The 23,450-nt window shown below is 37.8% G+C and overlaps 1 protein-coding gene across 1 annotated transcript; it reads right to left on the reverse strand.

The window, feature by feature from the left end:
• Positions 1 to 522: 522 nt before the first annotated feature.
• aff1 (AF4/FMR2 family, member 1) lies at positions 523 to 20,515 on the reverse strand. Its single transcript, XM_083929308.1, has 19 exons — positions 20,340 to 20,515; positions 16,279 to 16,390; positions 14,152 to 14,964; positions 11,610 to 11,651; positions 11,037 to 11,123; positions 10,193 to 10,226; positions 8,765 to 8,822; positions 8,055 to 8,196; positions 6,878 to 7,921; positions 6,706 to 6,788; positions 6,345 to 6,567; positions 5,910 to 6,001; positions 4,832 to 4,895; positions 4,001 to 4,137; positions 3,693 to 3,764; positions 3,402 to 3,495; positions 3,201 to 3,238; positions 2,873 to 3,102; positions 523 to 2,757 (listed from the first exon to the last, which is right to left on the reverse strand). The coding sequence occupies exons 1-19, from the start codon at positions 20,354 to 20,356 to the stop codon at positions 2,633 to 2,635; spliced, it is 3,507 nt and encodes a 1,168-aa protein (XP_083785434.1). The 5' UTR covers positions 20,357 to 20,515; the 3' UTR covers positions 523 to 2,632.
• Between the last annotated feature and the right edge of the window lie 2,935 nt (positions 20,516 to 23,450).

Consider the following 23,450-nt stretch of genomic DNA (forward strand, 5'->3'; position numbering starts at 1 on the left):
GATCGCTGGCATGCTGTTCTACGTCTTCAGTGTCCGGGGGTATAAACTGCCCACCATGAGCCTGCCAACCAAAGCAACCAGTCCCGTTGAAGTGGTAAGTTATTGATCGGCCTGCTGTTATTGAGTGTGAACCTAGTTCTTATGGGAGAGTTAAAGTGGTGTCATTCTTCTGTTGCAGCCTGCTTTCACCAACCCCAACTTCCCGGGAGAATCCTTCACATAAACCCTCCTGCAAGTTTGTACAGTACACTGAACTTTTTTAAACAAATCAGTAAAAGTCATTTTGAGTGCTATAAAGATTCAACTCTATTGTGTGTATATTTTAATACACTAATAAAAAGTAAAGTTCAACCTTTGCTTACAGCAATGTGTGCCTTGTGACCGGAGTAATTCAGAAATGTTGTATATGTAATTCACTGTTCATGTGTTATTTACTGACCTTTACCACCAAACTGTGTAATTCTTGTTTCCTCAGAGTGAAAAATAAGAGTGAACAACAATAAATTAAGAGTAAACAATACATTCATTTCCAGTGTTTATTCATCTCTACACTGCAACACAAAATTCTTTACATATTTCACAAAAGGAAAAAAAGCATCCTTCAAAAACCTTTCTGAACATTTTTCTAGTAAATAATTATTTGGACGAGAAGTGTAAACTTGTCGCAGAGTAATTCATAAGTGAAGCACCAGCATCGAGGACGGTGGAAACAAAGCCACAGGTTGGAAAAGACAGGAAAACAGTTGAAGTGTCACTTTTTATGAATGTCGAATGCCAAAATGACCTTGCGTGCAGTGCTGATATCTGCGGTAAGAAACTCATTAAGAAGATCATTTCTGGAGCGGCCTGCTGATGATCGGTACATAAAAATATTCCCAGAGTGTACTCGCTCCTTACTTAATATATATCAATATCACTTTATCATTAATGTGAGAAAATAAAGGCAGGAACACTCACACTTAGCCCTTTTATCGTGTAGTTGCACACCAACTGCGAACATTTTAAAATCCAATGGTTCGCTTTTTCAAGAATCACGCTACTTTAATGCGCTAATCCAAAGCAACGTTTCTTGTCTTGTGTCACTTTCATACTGATTATTTTTGTATCCTCCGTGAACTTGTGATAACTACATCAACACTTAAAACATTTGAGCCAACAAAATGGTTTATGTCTTCGAATCAAAGTTTCAATAAATAAGAGTAAGGACTCGACAGCACACTCCTGCTGATCTTGTTCTTTTGTCCAATAACGCTCTGAAATTAACCACAAATACTCAACAAAAGTGCATCCTGTAGTTTGGCCTGTTAGTCATCAAACATTGAACTCAACATTTGCTACTCAACAAAAGTGTGGGAAACAGAGGAAGTCAGCTTCATGGTGCAAAAACAAACAAAGGGAACACTACTGTAGTTTCATGTCTGTTGAACGACTCGTGTCCCACTGTGTAGCTCAAAGTGACAAACACAGCCAATGTCAACAACCACACCCAGAAGCACAAGTCTGTCAACTCCCAAAAGAGTCCAATCGTCATTCGTGACGACACAGTGATGCATCAAGATGCAAACAAAAATGTATTTGCTCCGGTGCTAAAGTTACACAAGGACTTCTTCATTCATTAAAGGAAACTTTCCTGCCTCGCCTCCTTATCTCATTATGTGTCCAGATTTATCTTTGTTATGGGAAACACATGCAATAATCTACACAATTCAACATTTGTCTAATTAACAGTATGGCACAATATATTTTTTATCATTTATCCTTATAAATGCAGTTATTATTGCACAAGGAGTGTGTTTGAATGAAACCAGAGCTGTGAACGCTGGTGACACTCATTTGAAAAACTGACGACACAGATGCCAACAAGGGATTAGCTAAAAATGAATAAACTGAATAATGATTTATTGTTATTATCTGGTAGTTTGCAACAATTCCCCCAAATCTGAATGATCTCTACTTCGTATAAAGTCATGATTAGACATGTGTCACCAGTGCAAACAATATGAGAAACAGTTTTATTCTCACCTGAAAGTTCATGCGTGATCCTCACCAATTTGTGGGATAATTAAAATGCAATTAAAAAAAAAAGAAATACAAAAATCCCTGCATCTAAATTGAAACGAGGAACTTTAATCTAATTAAATAAAATTCATAATAGTTGTGTAAACAGATTAATAACAAAAGTCTTGATAATAAATAAGACCTGTGTCAGGATCACATGATAAGGCTGGGGAGAATTATAGCGCCACCAAACGGCACCTTCGGTTATAGTTGATGTGCTTCCACCCAAATTTAGTTACAGTCACTCCTGAATAAAGAGTGGAAACGATTCTAACACATTATCTGATGCTGAGGAACAAGAAGATACAAAGTAGGTGCAAGACATGAAATTAACAATGTTCAAAAAAGTGCCAGAGAGAAAGAGAGAGAGATACCAAAGTGACAGAAAAATAAACAAGTGCAATGAACTGTGTGGTATCTTTGGGAGCACGCATCACATGATGAGGACACCTTTGTCTACCTTGTCGATGGGATGACTTGACGTGAAGTAAAAGAAGTGACACAAGCCTGAAGGACAGCTCCAAGGCACCTCGACGGGGTTCGCAGGTTTTCAGTGACGGGAGCCGGTTGATGGTCACTTTACCATGTGGCTGTCTGTCCTCAGCCAGTGGATGCCTTGTCTCGTGTAACGGACCATAGAGCTCATACTAGACGTCGGCCTCAATGGGCCCATAACTGTGTCCAGCTCAGTCAGCATACCTGAAACGTATAGAAATATTAAAACACCAAACTTGTTCAGAAATGGCTTTATGGTTTGAATTAATCTACCTTTTTTTTTTTTTATTTTGTTAGTCTATTTTCAATCCATTCTTACCGCTGCCTTTTTGTGCCAGCTCCTCCGCCTGCTCCCAGATATCCTGAGCGCTCAAGAATAACGTAGTGATGTTGACGTAGGTGAATGCCACTTGTCTGATGGCCTGGGGGACTGCAACAGTGCTGCCGGCGGGGTCTACGACCAGCCCGCTGCCACTGTGGTTGGAGCCGGGATCTGAGCTGGTGGATGTGTTGGCTGGAGACGGCATATAGGACGGGGTGTCTGCGACTCTAAAAAGAAGACGAGTAAGAAGAAGAAGCCTTTTCATGTTCTCCAACTATGCAATGAGTCCAAACAGTGAATGTAAAATGCAAACTAGGCGACTTACTTTGGTGTTAAAACAGAAGGGTCGTGAGTTGTTGGGTTCTGAAAGAGGTTCACATTAAAATTAGCAAACTATAAGTTACGTATCAATACAAAAGTGCTATTTTTCCAACTCTTAATTCCATTCTGTGTTAATTAGATATGACTGAAATATAAAAACTATTAAAGTGGCAGTAAGGAGTTATGGTTCTACATTATTACTTACACTGAAGTGATCAGTGAGGGTCTTTGAATACTTGAGTGCAGTTTTGTGTTTGTGGCGAAACATGGCCATCTGCAGGAGAGACTGGCACTTCAAACTACAAGACACAATTAAGTTATTCATATTTCACATGATTCATTAAAGGCACACTTTACTATCACCTTTTTATCACATACTATACCATGACTTTGTTATGGTATCATATTCAATGACTACAACAAAACACACCATAACCACCAGCATCTCATGAGACATTCTGGTGTGGACAGACAGCACATATCCTCCACACCTTACCATAAAGCTATAAAGTCCTTCTCTGAGGGTGCAGCAGAGGCGTCCACTGAGTTTTTAAGTTTCAGTACGAACCTGGGAGAGTTGAGATTGTGGAGGTTAAAGTGATGCATGAATAAAATTCAGTCATGAAGACAAAACCTTCATGTTATAGCTTGAAATTTAACTTGGATATAAAAAAAATTCCATAGCCATGACATTATGAAAGAGCCTACACCGAGCTCTACGGCTTTCCAGATAAACAAACTAATAATTAAAAAAAAACAAAAAAAGTAATAGTGCAGATAATAACGATAAAAGTGGGTTCATACTTGAGCAGCTCCACTGTCTCTGCAAACATAGTGTAGGAAGACAGTGAAATGTGTGGATCTTTCTCCATCGCAATGCCACTTTCAACAAAATACATGGCTGCATCCAGGTAGCTGAAAGCTTTACTGAGCTTATCTGACTGCAGAGGGAGAGAGCAAAAACAAATACAGTTGGTTGAGGTTGTCAAAATTATCAATACTTTGTTACCTTAAAGTGCAGTTAAGGCGCAAAATCATCCTTTTTCGGTACTTACGTACATCAAATAAGCCATAGAGACAATTTTCTTTCTGTATAAACTATTAACAGAGAAATCTGGGAGAGTTGCTAACAGCCTCTCGTGGCTAACACTAATTAGCTCCGGGCAGTACCATGAAGGCATTAAAACGGCTTTCTCAACCACTCAAAATAACAATTTTATGCCGGAATTACACTTTAATATCATCATGTTTCGAAATGATATCCACATACCATAGTCTCAAAAAGCACTGAAAAGACTGTCAAACTAGATTATAACATAAATTTCTGTAACATTCATTCTCTGTATTGTATTTGTTCATATTTGACAAACCCGAGCCAGGCCATACAACTGCGATAGCAATCATATGCATGTAAACGCACTGTTATCGGATCGGTACTCTGTATCGGCCAATACGCACCTTCAGATATTGGTATCTGGAAGGTAAAAATAACATTGGCACATCTTTTGTTGTTTTTTTTAATACTAGTTCTGTATCGAAGTTGAAAAAATTGTGACAACCCTAAATTGTCTTGCATCACGGGCTAAACTGCCGTCACTTTACTAAACGAACTCAGAACAGACAAAAAGAGAGCACCTCTGCATCTGCTTTGTGCTTCAGTTTTTTGGCCTCCTTTATGTAATGCTTCACAGGATACTGCCTGCAAGTGAAAGAAGCTTTGTTAGATGACTAACAACATATAACCAGCAATTTATACAAATAAAAAATTGTCATCAGAAATACAAAATAAGTGTTTTGTTCTTAATTAAATCTGTGGAAACAATTTGATTAAAATAAGAGGCAACAATTTAAATAAGAATACAGAAATGTTGTTGTGTTTTCTTATTATTTCTTATTTCTTATTATTAATAAATCATCGCCAATACTGAAGTGACCTGGTATTTTAAGACCACCATGAGACAACTGGCTCCCAGAACATGAGGAGCTTGTGATGATAAACTAAACAATAAACTACATTCACTAAAAAGGGTCAAAATAATTTCTGTTGCAAACATAGGCACATTTTTAAGATGCACCCTGAGTAGGAATGAAAACACTCGCCATCTAATTTGCCCAATTCCCATCAAATCAAACATTTATGGCAACAAACAAATAAAAATTGTCTTGAAACTTCATTACGCTAGAGTTGAAAATTTATCAAATCAATGTGTAACACGCGTGCTGCCACGAGTCGAATTATACTTTTTTCAATAAATCATGCCACGACTGCCCTAGATGTGCTATCCTATGACTGATTTAAGCTTTTTTTGAATATATTATATTTTTACCTTTTGTGATTTTTCAACATACTATGACTTTCTTTAGGCCTATTTTTTGGACACCCTTTAATATTTTGACTTTTTCATCATACTACGACTTTTCCTCACTTTTTTTTAAACAAATGATGCCATGACTGCATGAGACAGGCTATCCTATGACTGATGTAAGCATTTTTTGAACATTATATTTTTTACCTTTTTTGACGTACTATGAGAATGAGCGTGGAAAATTAGTCTCAAGTATGACGCTTTTAAAGGACAATAGGAGCGTTTCCATTTCATGGATGGCACAAGTACTATTAAACTTCCTTCCTTTTTTGAGGTTTTGGTACCCTGCAACAACCATAACTGTCTCTGTTCTGTTGACTTAACAGCTCAGCAGAAAGGATTTTTACCTGTCCTCAAATCTGAGCGAAGGCCTGTTGGTCAAAGCTTCCCTGGTGGGCTGTGAGGAAGATGAGACAGCGAGGCTGCTCTTTGGTGGCTTCTGCGAGGATTGCAGGGCAGACGTTTGGTTACAATTTGAATGGTTTCCCAGTTCATGTAATAATTCATCAGTGATTCAAATGTTTCATTCTTTTATTCTCTACGACACACACAGGGAATAAAAACACACATGCACATGCATTAGGGAGATGTCAGAGCAACGGGGCTGCTCATTACATACTTGGGGACTTGAACTAGTGACCCTCAAAGCCAGGTCTCTATGGATTGAACTACAGCCACCCCAAAAAAGTCCTTTTCACTGGTTACAATCATTCAGACTGAGTGTCACATGAAAAGAAGCAATGCACTAACAAGCTCCAAGCTCTGTGTTTATATCAGGTTACCTTTTCCAAGTGTGGATGCTCCTTTTGCTTTTCACTGCTCTTCTTGTGCTTGCGCTGGTCTTTGCTCTTAACAGCCTCCTTACTGGACTCATGGGTCTCCCCAGAACTGCGTTTGTGCACGTTTGGGCCTTTAGTGGTGTCTTTTGGTGTCAGACAAGGAACAGCTATTTTCTTTGCCTTCTTCCGTTCTTTGTCTTTGTCCTCTTTCGAATTGCTGCAATGTCTGTGGGTGACAAGATCAGAGATTGTGTGATCCGGTACGCTCCCACAACAAAAATAATGTTTCATTTAAAAATATTATCTCTGGAAAAAAAAAAAAAAAGCAACAAGTATGGGAAGCCTCTTATTTAGGGGAACCTACTCCAGTTTGACAGAAGCATGAGTTGATGAGGTATTCTTGTTTTCCAGCCTTGGTTTCTTCCTGGGAAGACTTGTATCGTCCATCTCAACATGGAAGACAACAAACCACACATTAAAATCAAAGTTTAATGTAAACTCATGTTAAACTAGAGTAGAACCCTTATTTTTCTCACATTTTGAGGTGCACTCTTTTTGGAGATTTTGGTAAGTTTGTGTGTTGTAGAAGCATCACTGCCCCCTCCATCTTTCTCTATGACCAGTGCTGATCTCTTTGCAATATTGGGTGTCTCCTGGTGGTTGCCGGAGGTCCGGGGGACTCTCGAGAGAAGACTTAGATCAATCTTCACCAGCAGGGATCTAGGAAGTCTGTGGGGTTCCCGAATAATCTTGGCTGTTCGCCCAGTTTTCTCAGAGTGCTTTTGGGTTGTTTTGTTAGGGATCTTGGTACCTTTCTGACAGACGGTCTCTGACTTTGGTTTAGTACAACTGATTCTGAGTGGGGGAGCAGGAGACAGCTGGTCAGGCTGAGTTGGACTTGGGGTGGGGCAGGAGCAGGGGTTAGGATATTGCACACCACATGATGGACAGCAACCAGACAGGGTCACTGTGACTTCAGGCCCTGATCCAGCCTTCCGCTTGTCAAGTGATGTGTGTTTATTAGTCCTTTTACTGTCTCTTTTAGTGTCACGGCTGTCCTTACTTTTCTTGCTGTCCGTTCGATGTTCCGTTTTCGTCTTTACCTTGGGTCTATCTGTGAAACAGGGGTCTTTGTCTCGTGCGGCAACAACTTCCTCACACTTCACGCTGATAGCTGCTTCAGTGCGATCTGGACAACCTACCTTCGCTGGTTTTGAGGAGTGTGTGTTGCATGAAAGCTTCCTGGGTCTGCTACGGCTGTTCAAATCAGTGGAGGGGGATTTTTGGCTACTTTGATGGTTATAGTCGTCCTGTGGGCTTTCGATGTGCGGCTGGAGTTTTGGAGGCCTATCAGTGAGCTCTTTCTGCTGAGAAGAAGGCTGAGGTTTGGACTCCCTCGTGGGGTCGGACACCTCTACACTGAGTGAGTGCTTTGAGCTTTGAGTGGGTGGTGGCTGTTTGCGAGCGGGGCCCTTAGAGACATGTGCACTGCTTTGACTGTCAGTGCCGGAGTTCTGCTGGCTGGACTTGATCCAATTTCCCAACTGCCAATCACCATGGGTTACTGCTGGAGCATCAGGCTGAGAAAATAACACAAACATTGTGATTTTTCTTTTTAAATGAGAAAGAGCAAATCGTTCACAAATTGCATATTTACTGTGTGTCCTTTAATATGTTGAATATGAATACAACAAAAGACAAGCAGAAGATTACCTCGTATTTAACAGATTTGTTCACTGGAGGTTGAGGTGGCTCCTCGACGGGGCTTTCACTGTCTGACTCTGATCTTGAGCTGCTCTCTGATTCGCTGGAGCTGGCAGACTCTACCCCTCTGGAATGTGATGCTTCAAATGAACTATAGCCGAACACAAAACACCATAATAATAATAGTATAATATATAAAAATAATATTATATAATAACAGTAGTGTTATATTTATAATGATATAACAATCATTGTGTGCCTACATGCCTCAGTCTTTGCTGGCAAACAGCGCATTTGGCAAACATAACATTGGCAAAAAAATGTAATTGATCGACTTCAATTTTAGTAATTATTTATTACTAAAATTGTACTATAATCAATTTTAGCAAATAGACATTATTCTAATAATATGGATATCTTTGGGTTCTAATTTGTTTGAATAAAACTATATTTGAATACATCATTTTGGGCTAAGGGAGCTCATAACAGCCATTTTTCATCATTTCCTATACACAAAGCAATGAATCATTAATCTGCAGATTAATTGATGAAAAATTAACCTTTAGTTGCAGCCCTGATGATAATATTTGTATTCTGTCCGAGTAGCTGGTTGAAAACTGCTTGTGGACAATGGTCCACAGGTTGGCAGTTAACAGTTCAGCTGCGTGTCATATTTTGAAATTATGGCACAAAAAAGTGTCAAAAGCCAAGGTACTTACGATGAGGAGCTCTGTTGGATGAGCTCAGATGGATCTGCAGGAGGGGACTTGTTGTTTTCTGGAAATAAATAACAGATTAAACACACACTTAAGTTAACTCGTGAGCTGAGTGACTACCTTTCACTTCACAGATCCTAACTTATTAAACACTAGAAAGCCCAACGTTTCTAAAAAAATATTTTTAAGTTTGTTTGCCTCCGAATAGATACAATACATCTCCAGAAGCAAACATTATGCAACTGTTGCTACTCTTTATTACATTTTTGAAGGAATCAGCACATTCACATCATTCATGACAAAAAGATCAGACTGGTGATTCATTCCTTCAGCCTTCGATCCTCATACAATAACAAAGTAACTTAACCTGTTCCTAAAATGTTTGGCTAGAATTTCCCAAACTCCAGTACTTCCTAAATTTCACACCTGTTGCCCCCAAAACTGCTTTTAGCAGGAGACACTACTTTTGACATGCATATAATCGATAATGTAGCCACAAAAAAAATCTATCTAAACATTGGTGAGATCAAATCTGTCCAGGCAGATAATATCACTTGATATCAAAATGCTCTATGAAGGAAAGTTTAATATCTGACAGACTGAACAAAGGACTGATCTGAGTTCAACAATTGTTACCACAAAATATATGACCCGACTGATATGAGATTTATCAGTCAATTGCTGACCATTAAAATGAAAAATACAGTTTTAAAAAACTAAACACCAATTTTCTGCATTATATGTTCTATCAAAAAAGTTTTACTATCGCCACATATCTGGAAAACAAATATGTTGAGATAGTTCAGATATCTGCGACAGGCCAATATGGACTGACTGATGTACTGATCTGGCTTCAGTAAAATATTGTGAACTTTTTTTCTGTGTGTCGACGGACTAATAAAAAGATATGTTTTTCTTTTTTGGGGGGTTTGGGGGCTTAATATGCCTTTATTTGGGCGTGAGTGATCAATTCCTCAAGTGGAATTGATGCGATGCCTTGATCTTGAAATATTATTCCTGCCTATCCGTAAAAATAACTATGATAAAATAAAAGAGAAGGCCTGAGAACAGTGAGATATCACTCCTCTCTTCTACATGACTGCCTCTTACTCTTAGCGGAGGTTAATAAAATTGTAGGGTTGTTTCTCTTCTCTAGTATTTTGTGGTCAGTTCACAGAATAGGGTTAGGAGTGGTTGTACAAGTTGCCGTAGAAACATTGCTTTGAAGAAAACATAAAGGCAGAGACTGTCATCTTTAACTCAATTAATATTATTCACGCCACAGAAACTTTCACCAATGATGATCAAACCTTGATTCCATACAACCCTGGTTTGTACTTTCCCATGATACAATGACATCATTTATATTTATCATCTTGTTCATCCGTGTGCTGTGCCTGAAGTGTACTGTTTCGTTCCCTCATTACTCACTTTGTCCTGGACATGAAGAGACATGCTCTGCTTCCTACGAAGACACAGAGAAAACACAAGCAAGCTTTAACCTGGGTCACACATTTATTTGATTTAGATTTATACATCTGCATCTACATTTACACTAATAATCGGAACTGTCTATGCACATCGATATTTGATTAACAAGACTAAATTAAATGCCTTATAACTGATGATTATATTCCCATCGGAGCTTTAGCAGAAGTGAAGTCAGAAACATTGGCTCAGAGTGGTGTGAGACAAAGGGCGATGAGGACATTACAGTGATAGGTGTATCCCTTCAGAACATGAGGATCCTTATCAAATTGGTAATCTTTTATTAGACATCCTGTTTGGAAATTACAAAATCTGACTTGGAGGAGGAAATTAATATAAATAGCACACTGAAAAACAATGTTCAGCCATATGTGAGTTTATTTCCTGTGTAACTGACAATTTGGCCTCAATCTGAGGGGAAATCTCATCAGGCATCCAAAATGGACAGGGTTCATCCTTTGGGAAGCATGAATAAGCTTGATAAACTGTCTGATAATGGGGATGGCCACTGCACAGCTGCAGTGTTTCAAACATACTGGTCCTGAAGCTAACCAGCGACTATCAGTGACTATCCCTCCACCAGGGAGTTTTGCACTGAAGAGGCTTTTATCAAAAACTCACTTGTTTAGCTAACTTAAGACTATCTTCAGTTGAACACTGGAATACTTTTTTGTGCATCAATTACAGTGGGCTTCATCTATGAAAGTAATGCAAGTGAGTCACTGAGCGTGTCACTGAGCATAAAATTAAGATCGACCTAAATAATTCTCAACCCTAAATCTCTTACCTTGGCTGTAAATTGGGATTTGGTGGGTTCCTCTCTGCTAGGTGTGTCTACAGCTGTTAAGAGAGGGGGACACAAGTGGATCATTTCCTGTGGAGGGGAATAAAAATAGTATAATGTGTTAGGAGCCTACAGACAGGTACAAAACAGATGATGCACATAAACATTATTGCATGTAGGTTTACTCCCCCTCTCATTTCATATATATGATGGAACATGATATTTTCTCTCTTTGCAACTTGAAGATGCAGAAGTAACCAATGAGAACCTTATTTATTTAGATTTAGTGCCTCTGTTGCAGGGAGCTAACTACAATTTTAACACATTAAATCCAAGATGGCAAACTTCCTGTTGGGCGAAAAACATTTTTTTAAATAAAATGTAATGATCCCATCAAATTTCATGAACATCAAAGGAACTTTCTTTTATTTGCACAAGACCCATTTAGCACTTAGTCCCAAAAACGAATATAAGATGTAAATAAATAATAACCTTTCCATATTTACATTATTATGAAGAGACAAGAAGAAAAAGACAATAGACAAGTGTAAATAACACGTAAACATCGGGACTTACCCTCAAAACGTCTTTGACACACTGAACTTCATTTGACCTTGTCTGCAGAAAGGAAAAGGTATGAGTTTCCAAAAAGACAGTGAAAAACCTGTACTCAATGATAACTTTGTCTTACAGAGCAAATCATGCATGGTATATCACAGGACTAATATATTTATATATATAAATAAAATAAATATTAACATTACATCTGCCTTCATCCTAATCCCATTTACATCTCATTGATTGTTCACTCCTTGCTGTTGTTCACTCCGCTGTGCTGCATAACAAGAATGCAACTATATCTCACCTTCAGAGGCATATCTAACCATACTTAGGGGCATTGCCAGTTGTAATACAAGAGCTGCCATTTATCTGAAATTGCAATATGGCAAATCATCTGTAGGCATGCTGTAACTGGTGGGGAAGTGAAAACATGCACAATATAGCAGAACAATAAGGAAAGGTTTATCATTTCCTTTTCATGTATGCATTTAGTGTGTCATAATTAAATAATACAGTCTATGTTAAGAGGGCATTACTAGACTTTCCCTCTCTGATGTCACATTAAAATTTAAATCACTACTCAGAAAAGGTTAAGAAGTGTATTGCATTTTAGTATTGTCCAGCAGAGTGCAGCACAAGCAGCCAATACATAATGCAAACCAGATTTATGATTTCATTAAGGGAGCATTTTATTTTTTGAGATGGAGACAAATTGTCCATAACATAATGACACAGTTTGGGGACAGTGATTTGATTTTAATGTTGCATTAAAATTCATGTTATCAAGTTAAGTTATGTTATTAACTATCAAACGATAGATAACTATTATTTTAACATGTTATATATGTATATGACAACAGGTCTCCATGAGCTGATGAAAAGAACAAAAATCCTGAGTGACATATATTGTTGTATTCTGTCTCTTCTGTGTATAAAATGGGGGAGGACAATACATTGCAAACATCTCAAATAACGCAGTCCTATACTATATCCCCACTAACTACAGCATCAATCACTAGATGAATGACACAAAACCCTGTATCTGGCAGCAACATATGGCAAACCCAACATCAGATTGATGTGTGAATGAATGAGTCAACAGGCGTTTTTTTCTTTCAGTATTTTTTTCTGAATGGACAGTGTTAGAGATAAGGTCAAAGTGAATGGGTTATGCAAGTTGGTGACAAAGCTCATTTATTGTTCTGTGTGCGCGCGCGCACACACACACACACACACACACACACGCGTGCACACGCACACGCACACACGCAAGGAAATGTATATTAAATAGTATAGTTAACTATCACAATTTCACATTCGGCACACCAGTTTAACTGCCAGGTTGATCTTTGCTGTGTGTGCATAAGGACATCTGCTCTCTGAACCATGACACCATTGTATTGATCTGTGGAAGCTCCAAAAATGTCTTATTGTACATGTGGAACAATGTGGTGAGAAATCAGAGAATGAGTAACTACCCAGATAACCTGCGCTGGATTAGCCCAGGCAGCGCAAACAGCAGCTTATTCAGCTCTGCTGAGCGGCTGCAGGTGCAAGGGTTGTGTGTGTGTTTATGAAAAGAGTTGAAGTGGAGTTCAGCCAAATTTTCCAAACAAAGCGAGTCCAAGACCTTTTTAAACGCCTGAACAGTCAAGCACGAATATCAAAACTATGAAGAGGTTTCAGAAAATTTCCTGAGATCAGCAGGCACACAGTCATCTAATCCCAGTCACTGCACAAACAACAGTACTGGGAAATACTAAGTAGGACTTCCCTTGTCTCTTAATACCAATCTGAACGCTAAAAACAAGATAACAGACTACAGCCATTTCGCTTATCTTAGCATAAAGCTAGCCTCTCTAAAGGTAACAAATCTTTCGGGTTCTGCTACAACCCTGGTTTGATGATTGAGAATCAGAGTTTGTAGAAACAAAGGGAGACAGATTTATAGTGGATTTAAACCGGCTGTTATAACCTTTGGATGAAAAGCTGGCTTAGGATGTAGAACTGCTGTTCTCTTGTCTTGAGAAAAATTGAAACATGATGGATGATCAGACAGGGCTGCCAAGTTCCCAATGCGTTTCGCTGATACTAGTGTCACTAGCAGGGCCGTTTTCAACGCTAAAAACTCAAGGTTTACTTCTCAGACGGGCTCGTATGGAGCTCTAGTCATAGCATCCAATACTGCTGCCATTTTGTATGACCTCCACCACCTCCAGGGGAAACCCTTCTCCTAATAAAGGCCAAGCTACCGGCCTCCACTTTCGAGGGTCTGGATGAGAGAGTGGCTGATCTGGGATCAGCAATATGGCAATAGTACGAACCAGAGTTCGAAATGAAGTAAAACATCCTACCAGCACCTTTAAAAATCACTAATTAACATGGTATATATTGTTTGTTTGATCCGTACAAAGCACAAAAACAAGAAGTAGCTAGTTTACAATGAGGTATAAGCAGGACTATTTCTACCCAGACTATGCTAAGCTAAGTTGCCATATTACATTTTATAAAAGATGATATTGTATTATAGTTATGAGATCTAAGACAATATACTAACCTCCAAAAATTGTGGCAGTATCTTCGTTTTGTCCAGGTCAGATTTGTTGATTAACTCCGGCAGAGGTACATACAGCTCTGGTGAAGGCTTCAGCTCAGGCGACTCGTTGACCACCTGGTCCTGACCATCCATGGGCCGCACGTACGCTGTTGGCTTCTGGGTCATGACTACGCTGGGCTGCTTAGACGACAGGAGTGAAGGGAAGGTCTGGGAAGGTAGTGCATTACCCTTGTTGACTTGATGCAGAGGTGTATCTTTGGGGGACTGTTTTATGTTAAATGTGGAAACATCAATGTTGCTGGCAGACTCAAGGGCGTGATCTGTGGACCCTTGAAGTTGACGTACTTCAAAGGTGTCCTTAGTGTCTGTGTCATTGTTATCATGGTCACTGGAATGTGGGAAGGGTGGCGGCTTAACATCAGGAGACTGAGAAGACATTTCCTGGGGAAGGCAGACACACTCCCTGAGATCTGAGTGGGCTTCACTCTTTATTTGTTGATGTGCTGAGAGGCTGAGCTGACTGTGGTTCACAGACGCATTTGAGAAAGTAGATGAATGTCCATGATGGTTAGGAGACGTCCTCATCGTCTGAGAGGGGGCTTTCTGACTTTGGGTGGGCATGTAAGGGACCCGTTTATGGAATGGAGCCTTGGCTGGTTTATCCATGTTTGGCTGATCCTGATCTGACTGTGAGAAGGTTGCAAAAGTAGGAATGGGTGAAGGCTCAATTGTAAAGGGATACGGATAATTCACATCTTCATAACTGCCCAGCATCCTCTGGATTCGATTGGAAAGCTCATCCCCTTTGTTTGTCTGCAAAAAGAAAGGGTTAACACTTAGTTAACTAAACAGAGTACAGATATCTCAGTTTACAAAACATTATTTAAATCATCTGAAAACAATCCTGCCATATACTCTGCATGTTTTTTTGCATAAAAATACCATATATTTTTTTATTTACAGTTAATATTATCTGAAAAGATCAATTAAAGATAAGGCAGAAAGAGCAGTGATCTTTGGCGTAAATATGCAAATATATCATTATCATAATCTCTATTATGGAAACTAAACATGATTTTTTTTACTACTGTTATGGAAGCACAGTAATCAATTTAACCATAATTAGTTTTTTGCTAAAAAGATGTACGTAGTTGTAGGCGTGTAACAAAATATTGATACACTCTGTATGATGTTTTGTGATACTATATAGATTCTCAAATGCAATGAATTGATATATAATATGAGACCAGTCAAAAATCTTGGCCGACATCGCTGTCTTTAAGAGGCTGTAGTGGTCTCTGTTTTAATGGTAGGGTGAAGATAATGGCATCCATTGGTACAGCTAAATAGAAATGTTGTAATGCATCTTCAGCCATTTGACTCTTCCACTTAACCATAACAACATATGCATATATATTGGTGCACTCTTTAAAGTATGACAGTGTTTCTAAAATGTACATACATCCCAGTATATTAAATTTCAACCCCTGTATCATGATACCTGTCGTACTGCCAGATTCTTGCCAATACACTGACAAAACATTCAACTGAACTGTGAGACCAAATCAACACCTTTTTGTGCAAACAACTTTTTTCTATCTAAATACCTACTCAGTATTTCCAGCAGTACCAGTAAAATATAGGAACGTCTTTGTTGAGTACTGATGTTACTTGCCATGGCGAACTCCTCCCTCGGTTTAAAGGAAACGCTCTATTGTTGCTATTTTTACACGTTGTTTTCGGCGCGTTGCTTTCTGGTTTATTCTATTTCCGGGTCAAAAGCTACTGCCGGGGAGGGTGGAGTTCTAACCCTGGCACATGCGCAGACAAGAAACACGATATTATTCCGGGTAAGACGTTTACATGCAAGATGACAAAGGTATGTTAACCGGGGTATGAGAACTCAGATTTTACCCAGGGTATGGTGTTTACATGGTGTTTGAGAAACCAGAGTATGCCCTTAACCCAATTATAATCGGGTTTCTAAACTGCATGTAAACGCACTGACTGTTGTGGTACTGACGCTTTACAGTGTTTTTAAAAAAAGCATCTTTTTATCCATAACAAAGAAAGTAGAAGCCCTGTATCATCATTAGAGCATTTGGCTCCTGTTATGTGGGTCTTTACCTTGTACGGTACCCTAAAGAGTGGCACATTCTCAGGACCGAGTTCTTTGGCTTGGCTTGTTTCTTGGTTCCTCTGTTCCCATGCTCTGAGGCGAAGACGGTTCCTTTCCTCACTGTGGAAGAGAGATCTCAAGTCAGCATTGCATTTACAAGAACATCAATTCAACTGCAACACTAAATATGATGACGTAGTTAAAAGATGTGTTAGTCGTCAATATTGGTGACATGCTCCACTACTCAATACAGCTCTGTATTTTGTATTTGTTTTAGATTGTATACACTTGTACCCCAGAACAATTAATGTGTAAATCACCAGAAAATTTAGCAACTGCACATTTATGGCATCTTATCATAGACTCATCTACCCTAAGGGGCAGAGCAGCAGGGTCTAATGGGAGAAGACAGTGCCCACCATATCAGCAGACATGTAATTAGACTCACAGACGCCATGAGGATTCACCACAACATTCACATCTGTTCTCTCCAGTCCCTAAAGATAACATGCAGACCATACAGACATTAAATGGATAGTACCAGTCCAGATGTGATGCCAAACAGCAAAAGAGATTGTTAATTCTATTAAAGTCCACTGTGGAACAACAGCAGGCCACTATTGGATCAGACTCTGTGTAAAACTTTAAATAAAATGAACTGAAGATTTATCCAGATTCTGACATTTTGTTTTGATCACCCTCACTGACAGGTGCAACCCCAGTGGGATGCTTCCATGGCAACAAGTGAAGCTGCACAGATTTGGGACTAAGCCAAACAGATGAGCACTTACTCATTAATGAAGCAGAGGGACTGACCAAACTACCAGTATCTATACTGGCAGTGCCCAGCCACAGTACTTCCCAAAGGTAAAACAATATACTGTGTCTGTTCCTGTCTATACTATATACTACACCAGTCTCCCAAAACCAACATGAGACATACATTTTGTTGAAGAGCTCCTTATAACAACACCAAGGGGCTGAATTATTGATGAGGCTGGAACATAAACTATCCAGAATTAGCACTCACACAAAGGGTCAACCTATAATAATTTAATCATTTTAGTCACATCTGCATGATTATTTAACAGTCGAGCTCAACATTAACCTTTTCTGACCAATGCTAAATATTCTGAGCAGTCTTTTTGGAAATTATCCTGTCTTTAAAACAAATTATAATTTTTTTTTTTTTTACCCTGAGCCCTTGGTGTAGAGTCTTCCAATGATTTACCAGTCACAGATTAGAGATGTTTGGATACAATTTTTTTTCTCCCTGGTACCAATACCATTACCTAAACCTTCCAATACTAATGCATTAAAAAAAGACATATATATTATTATTTTTTAACAGCTGTACACTACTAACCCTGTATTGATATAATTCTTGTATGGCCTGCCTTAGGTTATTCATACAGGGAGGAATAGAACTTTCTCTTATTATCTAGCAGTTTGACAGTCAAAAAAAAAGCTGACCTGCTTAAAAGTTGATTTTTTTCAGGGCTAAATTACGTGGTATTGGATCGGTGCATAGACAAACGTACTTGCTGATACTGATACCAACATTATAGGCAGTATCAGATGCATTTCGGATACTGGTATTGATTTTTTTTTATACAAATGCTAGAAACTGATTAAATACAGAATAAAAAAGGTGAAAATAACAACCTTGCACATCCAAACCAAAGAGGACAGGTGCTGAGCTGACAGTGAGCAAATCAAGAAACAAACAAATAGCTTTCACACCGCAGTCCACCCACTCACCCAAACTAGGTGATGCCTCGAGCACAACTGAAGAGACCCCTGCTTCTATAATAATGATCCTCTACTTCTGAAGACTGAGGACACATTTCTGGCCAAGGAACACAAACTTTGTGTACAATTTTGTTGCCAGTGCACACTTGGGGGTGAGTGTGTCATCATATATTGGCTATGGTCTACATGCAAAGTAGACCATAGTGATACAAGGCAATATTTGGTTTGCAACCAGTCTATAAATCTGTTGTCTGTTATGTTAATTTGTCTTTAAAACGTTGCCCCTCACTTTTTAAATAGTCTGCAACAGATGACCAGGATCTTCTATCACGCCAGTATGGCAACCCAGCAGTCTAAATAAATCTGAAGCTGCCAACTCAACAGTCTGCAAGTGAGTTAAATACACATGGTTATATTGGTGAATAAGAGTCCTGTTGAGCATAATTGTGCCATAATTGTGCAACATAAAAGCAATATTTACATTAATTTATCAGTAATTATAATCTAAAAAATATAATATTCTGAAATGTGCCATTCTGCATAATGAGAACTTTACCTTTTGTACTTTCCACTGTTACACGTAAAAAGTAAAAGAAGGCTAAATATTTCAGTAATATTTATTAATAAAATAAGTTTATACTTCTTCCCACTCCTTTACGGATATGTAAACAGAATTTATATTTGTCAGTTTACTTTTTTATACTTTGTTATTGTACATTTATTTTTGTTTTCCTTTTATTTATGACTGCCCATTAATGTATGATAATTTTTTTTTCACATATTCGAAACAAACTATCTTAACTATCTATCTTATTAAAAGTAGTGGTGTAAAAAGTACAATATTTCCGTTTAAATGTAGTGAAGTAGAAGTATAAAGTACATTACTCAAGTAAAGTACCTCAAAATGGTGCTTAAGTACAGTACTTGAGTAAATGTACTTTTATTAGTTTCATGTTAGTTTTAAGTTTATTTGTATAGCACCTTAACATTTTGCATTGATCATCTGAATCTGTAAACTAACTAGTGATTAAAGTTACCAAATAAATGTAGTGGTGTAAAAAGTACAATATTTCCTTTTAAATGTAGTGAGGTAGAAGTATAAAGTACATTACTCAAGTACAAGTACCTCAAAATTATGCTTAAGTACAGTACTTGAGTAAATGTACTTTTATTAGTTTCATGTTAGTTTTAAGTTTATTTGTATAGCACCTTAATATTTTGCATTGATCATCTGAATCTGTAAACTAACTAGCGATTAAAGTTACCAAATATAATTCTTATATTATAATAATATAAAGAATAATATAATATTTTATTAAGATAAATATCTTTGTAATAGAATGATGCTTTGTTAGATATAGATCAAGGGTAATTGAAGAATGACAAATGGAAGTTATTATTATTGTTATTATTACTATAGAGATAGAAGGCAAAATATTTCTGTAAGTGTTATTTCAGTAATATTTACTAAAAAAATAAGTTTATACTTCTTCCCACTCCTTTTTGGATATGTAAACAGAATTTATATTTTTTCAGTTTACTTTGTTATACTTTGTTATTGTACATTTATTTTTCTCTCTGTTTTTTTTCTTTTTCTTTCACATATATTCACATATCTTAAATAAACTATCTATCTTATTAAAAGTAGTGGTGTAAAAAGTACAATATTTCTGTTAAAATGTAGTGAAGTAGAAGTATAAAGTACATTTCTCAAGTAAAGTACCTCAATATTGTGCTTAAGTACAGTACTTGAGTAAATGTACTTTTATTAGTTTTCTGTTAATTTGTATAGCACCTTAACATTTTGCATTGATCATCTGAATCTGTAAACTAACTAGTTATTAAAGTTACCAAATAAATGTAGTGGTGTAAAAAGTACAATATTTCCTTTGAAATGTAGTGAAGTAGAAGTATAAAGTACATTACTCAAGTACAATTACCTCAAAATTGTCCTTGACTGAAGTTACTGAGTACGTTAAATGTATTTAGTAACTTTCAAACGGTGAAACTAGCTAAAACATCAGCCCCTTTAAACCAGCTGGTTAAAAAAAAGAAAATCCCACCAGCCTGCTCTTTCCAGCTGATTCCACCTCTTCCCCGAACTGCTTTTCAAAGCTAAAGAAACAACTTCATGTCAGTTTCTACTTTAACTACACACAAATAACCAGACTTTCTTTCCTGCGGACACTTTCACACAGTTTCAAATCCAAACTTTCTTAATGTGACTAACCGCTTCTAACGGCTAATTAACGGTCGTTAACAGTAGCTGCCCCGTTGCTAACAGCTAAGCTGCGGCGGCTGTGTGTCTGCTGCCTACCTCGGCTGAGATGCCATGGCGGTGCGCCTCTCACAACAACCAAAAGTTGGGTTGTCATGTGTTTCTGACAGTCCTCGCCAAGGTGTCCTTCTCACTTGGTCACATTTTTTTGTTTTTATTTTGTTTGAATTAGTTAATTTAAATGGCTGTCAGGACCGCCGTTGTTTGATACTTAACCAACCGTTCCTGTTTGAGTCGTCCACTCTCTCTCTCCCTCCCTGCCTACTGGACTGTTCTACTCTATGCAGCCGCCCGGGGACCAAAGATCAGTTTTATACACTCAATGAAGAATAAACCTATCGCAAAATACCTCTTAATCAGTTGTGTTGCTGTTATAAGTGTAAAGACAATGTAAATATAACAAAAAAAAGTCCATTAAGAGCTGTATTATTTACTGTTTTTTCCCCCTCGTAACGACAGTTGACCAAACTTTGAACAGTTACCCCTGCGTGACAGACATGGTACAGTCATCTGTGTTTACATATGTTTTACCTCACAGTACTCTGCTGTTTATGAGTCTACAAGTATTTAAAAGGTAATTTCAAAGCGTGTGCTGTTGACAGGTGGAGAAAAATAAAAGTACCTTATGCAATAAAGAAGGATTGATAGATAAAGCTACAAACAGAATACAGTAAAAGCTGAAAACCATTGGTTTGCTGCACCAGAATAGCAGACATTAGCTTCAAAGTATGACTATTTTTTGTTGTTATTATTATTGTGGTTCATTATAATACTATTTAAGTATTTTTTTAAGCATATTGTAGTCCATTCTGATACCTGATAGAATTGCTTTAATTTGTTGTCGCTAATTTCATATGGAGTAGTGCAATCTTCTTTCCTTCATGTCCTGCTTTGGAGGGGGGGGAAAGCCAGTGGACGCTTGACATTTAATGGTAAATGGTACCATTAAGATGCAGTGCTTGACAGGACACACTAAAATAACTAAGATGTATTAATATAGAAATAATTTGCTCTTGGTTTATGTGGCATTTAATGCCTTTTAATCAAAACATGGTGGAGGGATACATGACATAAGCGACTGTAGATACAGCACAAAACAAACATAATGACAATAAATAATAAACAAAAAAAACAAAAAAAATCCATGTTTTTATTTGGAAACAAAACATCTGTCAAGCCCTTTTGTGATTGGTTGTTAATCTGATACCTTACCTTGTTAACAGTTAAAAAAAAAATAGCAGGAGCTCTGGAGCTGGCAGGGATTCACTCCCCTGCTCAGAAAAACTGAATCATATACAGTCTTCTGACTCACTGTGCCACCTGGGTGCCAGTTTTGGATGACGCAGAGTCCAAAACCGACAGTGGTTGTGATGTCTCCTGCAGGTTTCATAGCTTAGCCTGCAGCTGAAAAAACAAACAAATGAATTAACACATTTCAGCCAGACATGTAGGGTGAACATGCTGATGGAGTGTGTCACAAAAGAAGCGGCCTGTGTCTGTGTGTTGGAGCGTGGACACTGGCGTGTGTATGATTTAATGCAGGCCTGAGTACAGGCTGTGCCCAGAGGTCTGTTATTGGACACCTGCCTTGGGTGGTTATGTTGCTGCTGAGCGTGTGCCAGCGAGGCACACCGACATCATCTTACTTCATTTAGACCTAACTGGAGGCTCGGGACAGCTGAACGGACCATGATACTTTGAAGATTGCAGCCAATATAAAGATGTCACTGTTGAGCAGTTCATGATATTCAGCTTTAACTATTAATTAAATAATATTCCAACACTGCTCCGTGTAAACTGTCCCAAACAATTCAACTCATGCACGGAAAATGTTTACTTAACTGTGCAATATCTATATATGCAATATTGTGAATGTATTCAACCCTTGTAGTTTGTTTACATTCATTTTAACCTTACTCTGTACTGCTTTCTTTCTTTCTTTAAAAAACTGTTTCTTACTTTTTACTGTTTACATTTTTATTGTTATGCATTGCTTTTTTTTTAAACTGATGCCTCTTATTAAATTATCCCATTTGATGCTGTAATACTGCAAATTTCCCCGCTATAGGACTACTTAAAGATGATCTTCTCTTATCTTATCTTATCTTATATTACAGACAAAAAATGTGGGCATAGCTGAAACAAAAACTGACTGCTAGACTGTTAAAAGCCTAGCATTTGTTATGTGTTTGTATGCTAAGTCACAATTATTTATTCAGATTGGGAGTTTATTGGTTGGGTTTCATTGAACACAGTATTTATTAAGCTGTATCTAAAGCCTACACTTCCCTAATGCGCTGACACCGAGCATTTTGGTCGTGTTAAGTGTCTCAGATGTTGAAAAGCACAAATGTCTTGTCTTAATCTGTGGATGTTTCATCGGTTTCCACTTCTTCGCTTCATATTTTGCATATCAATACACACAAACACACACTCTGCAACAAGCGTGCAGGACTGCAGACTGATAACCAGCAGGTGGCACTGTTTGTTTTTTTGTGCGTAGACTAGAATAGAACGAATAATTATGGCCACACAACCAAGAGCAGATTAACTTTGTTTTTGGTGAATGTATGCATGGATATGATAGTGATAGTTTCTATTTATATGCACTGCTATCCTTTTAGCACCTCTGTGGATTAAATCATTTTTTACATTCTTACATTTAACGACCGTTGAGGTGAGATTTCCTTATGAAGCCTTCAGGTTTTTTTTAACCTCACCTGCAAAATCTGTTTTCCTTTGTATATATTTTGTTATTTATGTTGCCTTTGTTTTCTGTTTGTTTTTGATACTGATTCAAATAAATTGATCTAGTATTGGTGAGAAAAGGGCCAATCTATTCTATTAAATTCATTGTTTATATACTGTATACATTATATACTAAAATTCTAATCCCTGTTTAAGTTTTGACCAATTTGTTTGCTGTATTGGTGCATTATCTATTATTTTAATAATAAATAACAATTCAGTACATGTATATCTATGTATCTATTTGTTCCATTTAGTTTTACAAAGTTAGGAAAGCAATGTTTTAGGTCAAACCTGATGCTGTCTTACACACAAAAGAATAATCCCAGTCTCTTCGGCACAGTTAAACAGCTTATAAATTTAAAACTGGTATCAGATCGGTAGTACCAGCCGGTAATCAAA

This window comes from Echiichthys vipera (assembly GCF_963691815.1).
Source record: "Echiichthys vipera genome assembly, chromosome: 16".
NCBI classification, from domain to species: Eukaryota; Metazoa; Chordata; class Actinopteri; order Perciformes; family Trachinidae; genus Echiichthys; species Echiichthys vipera.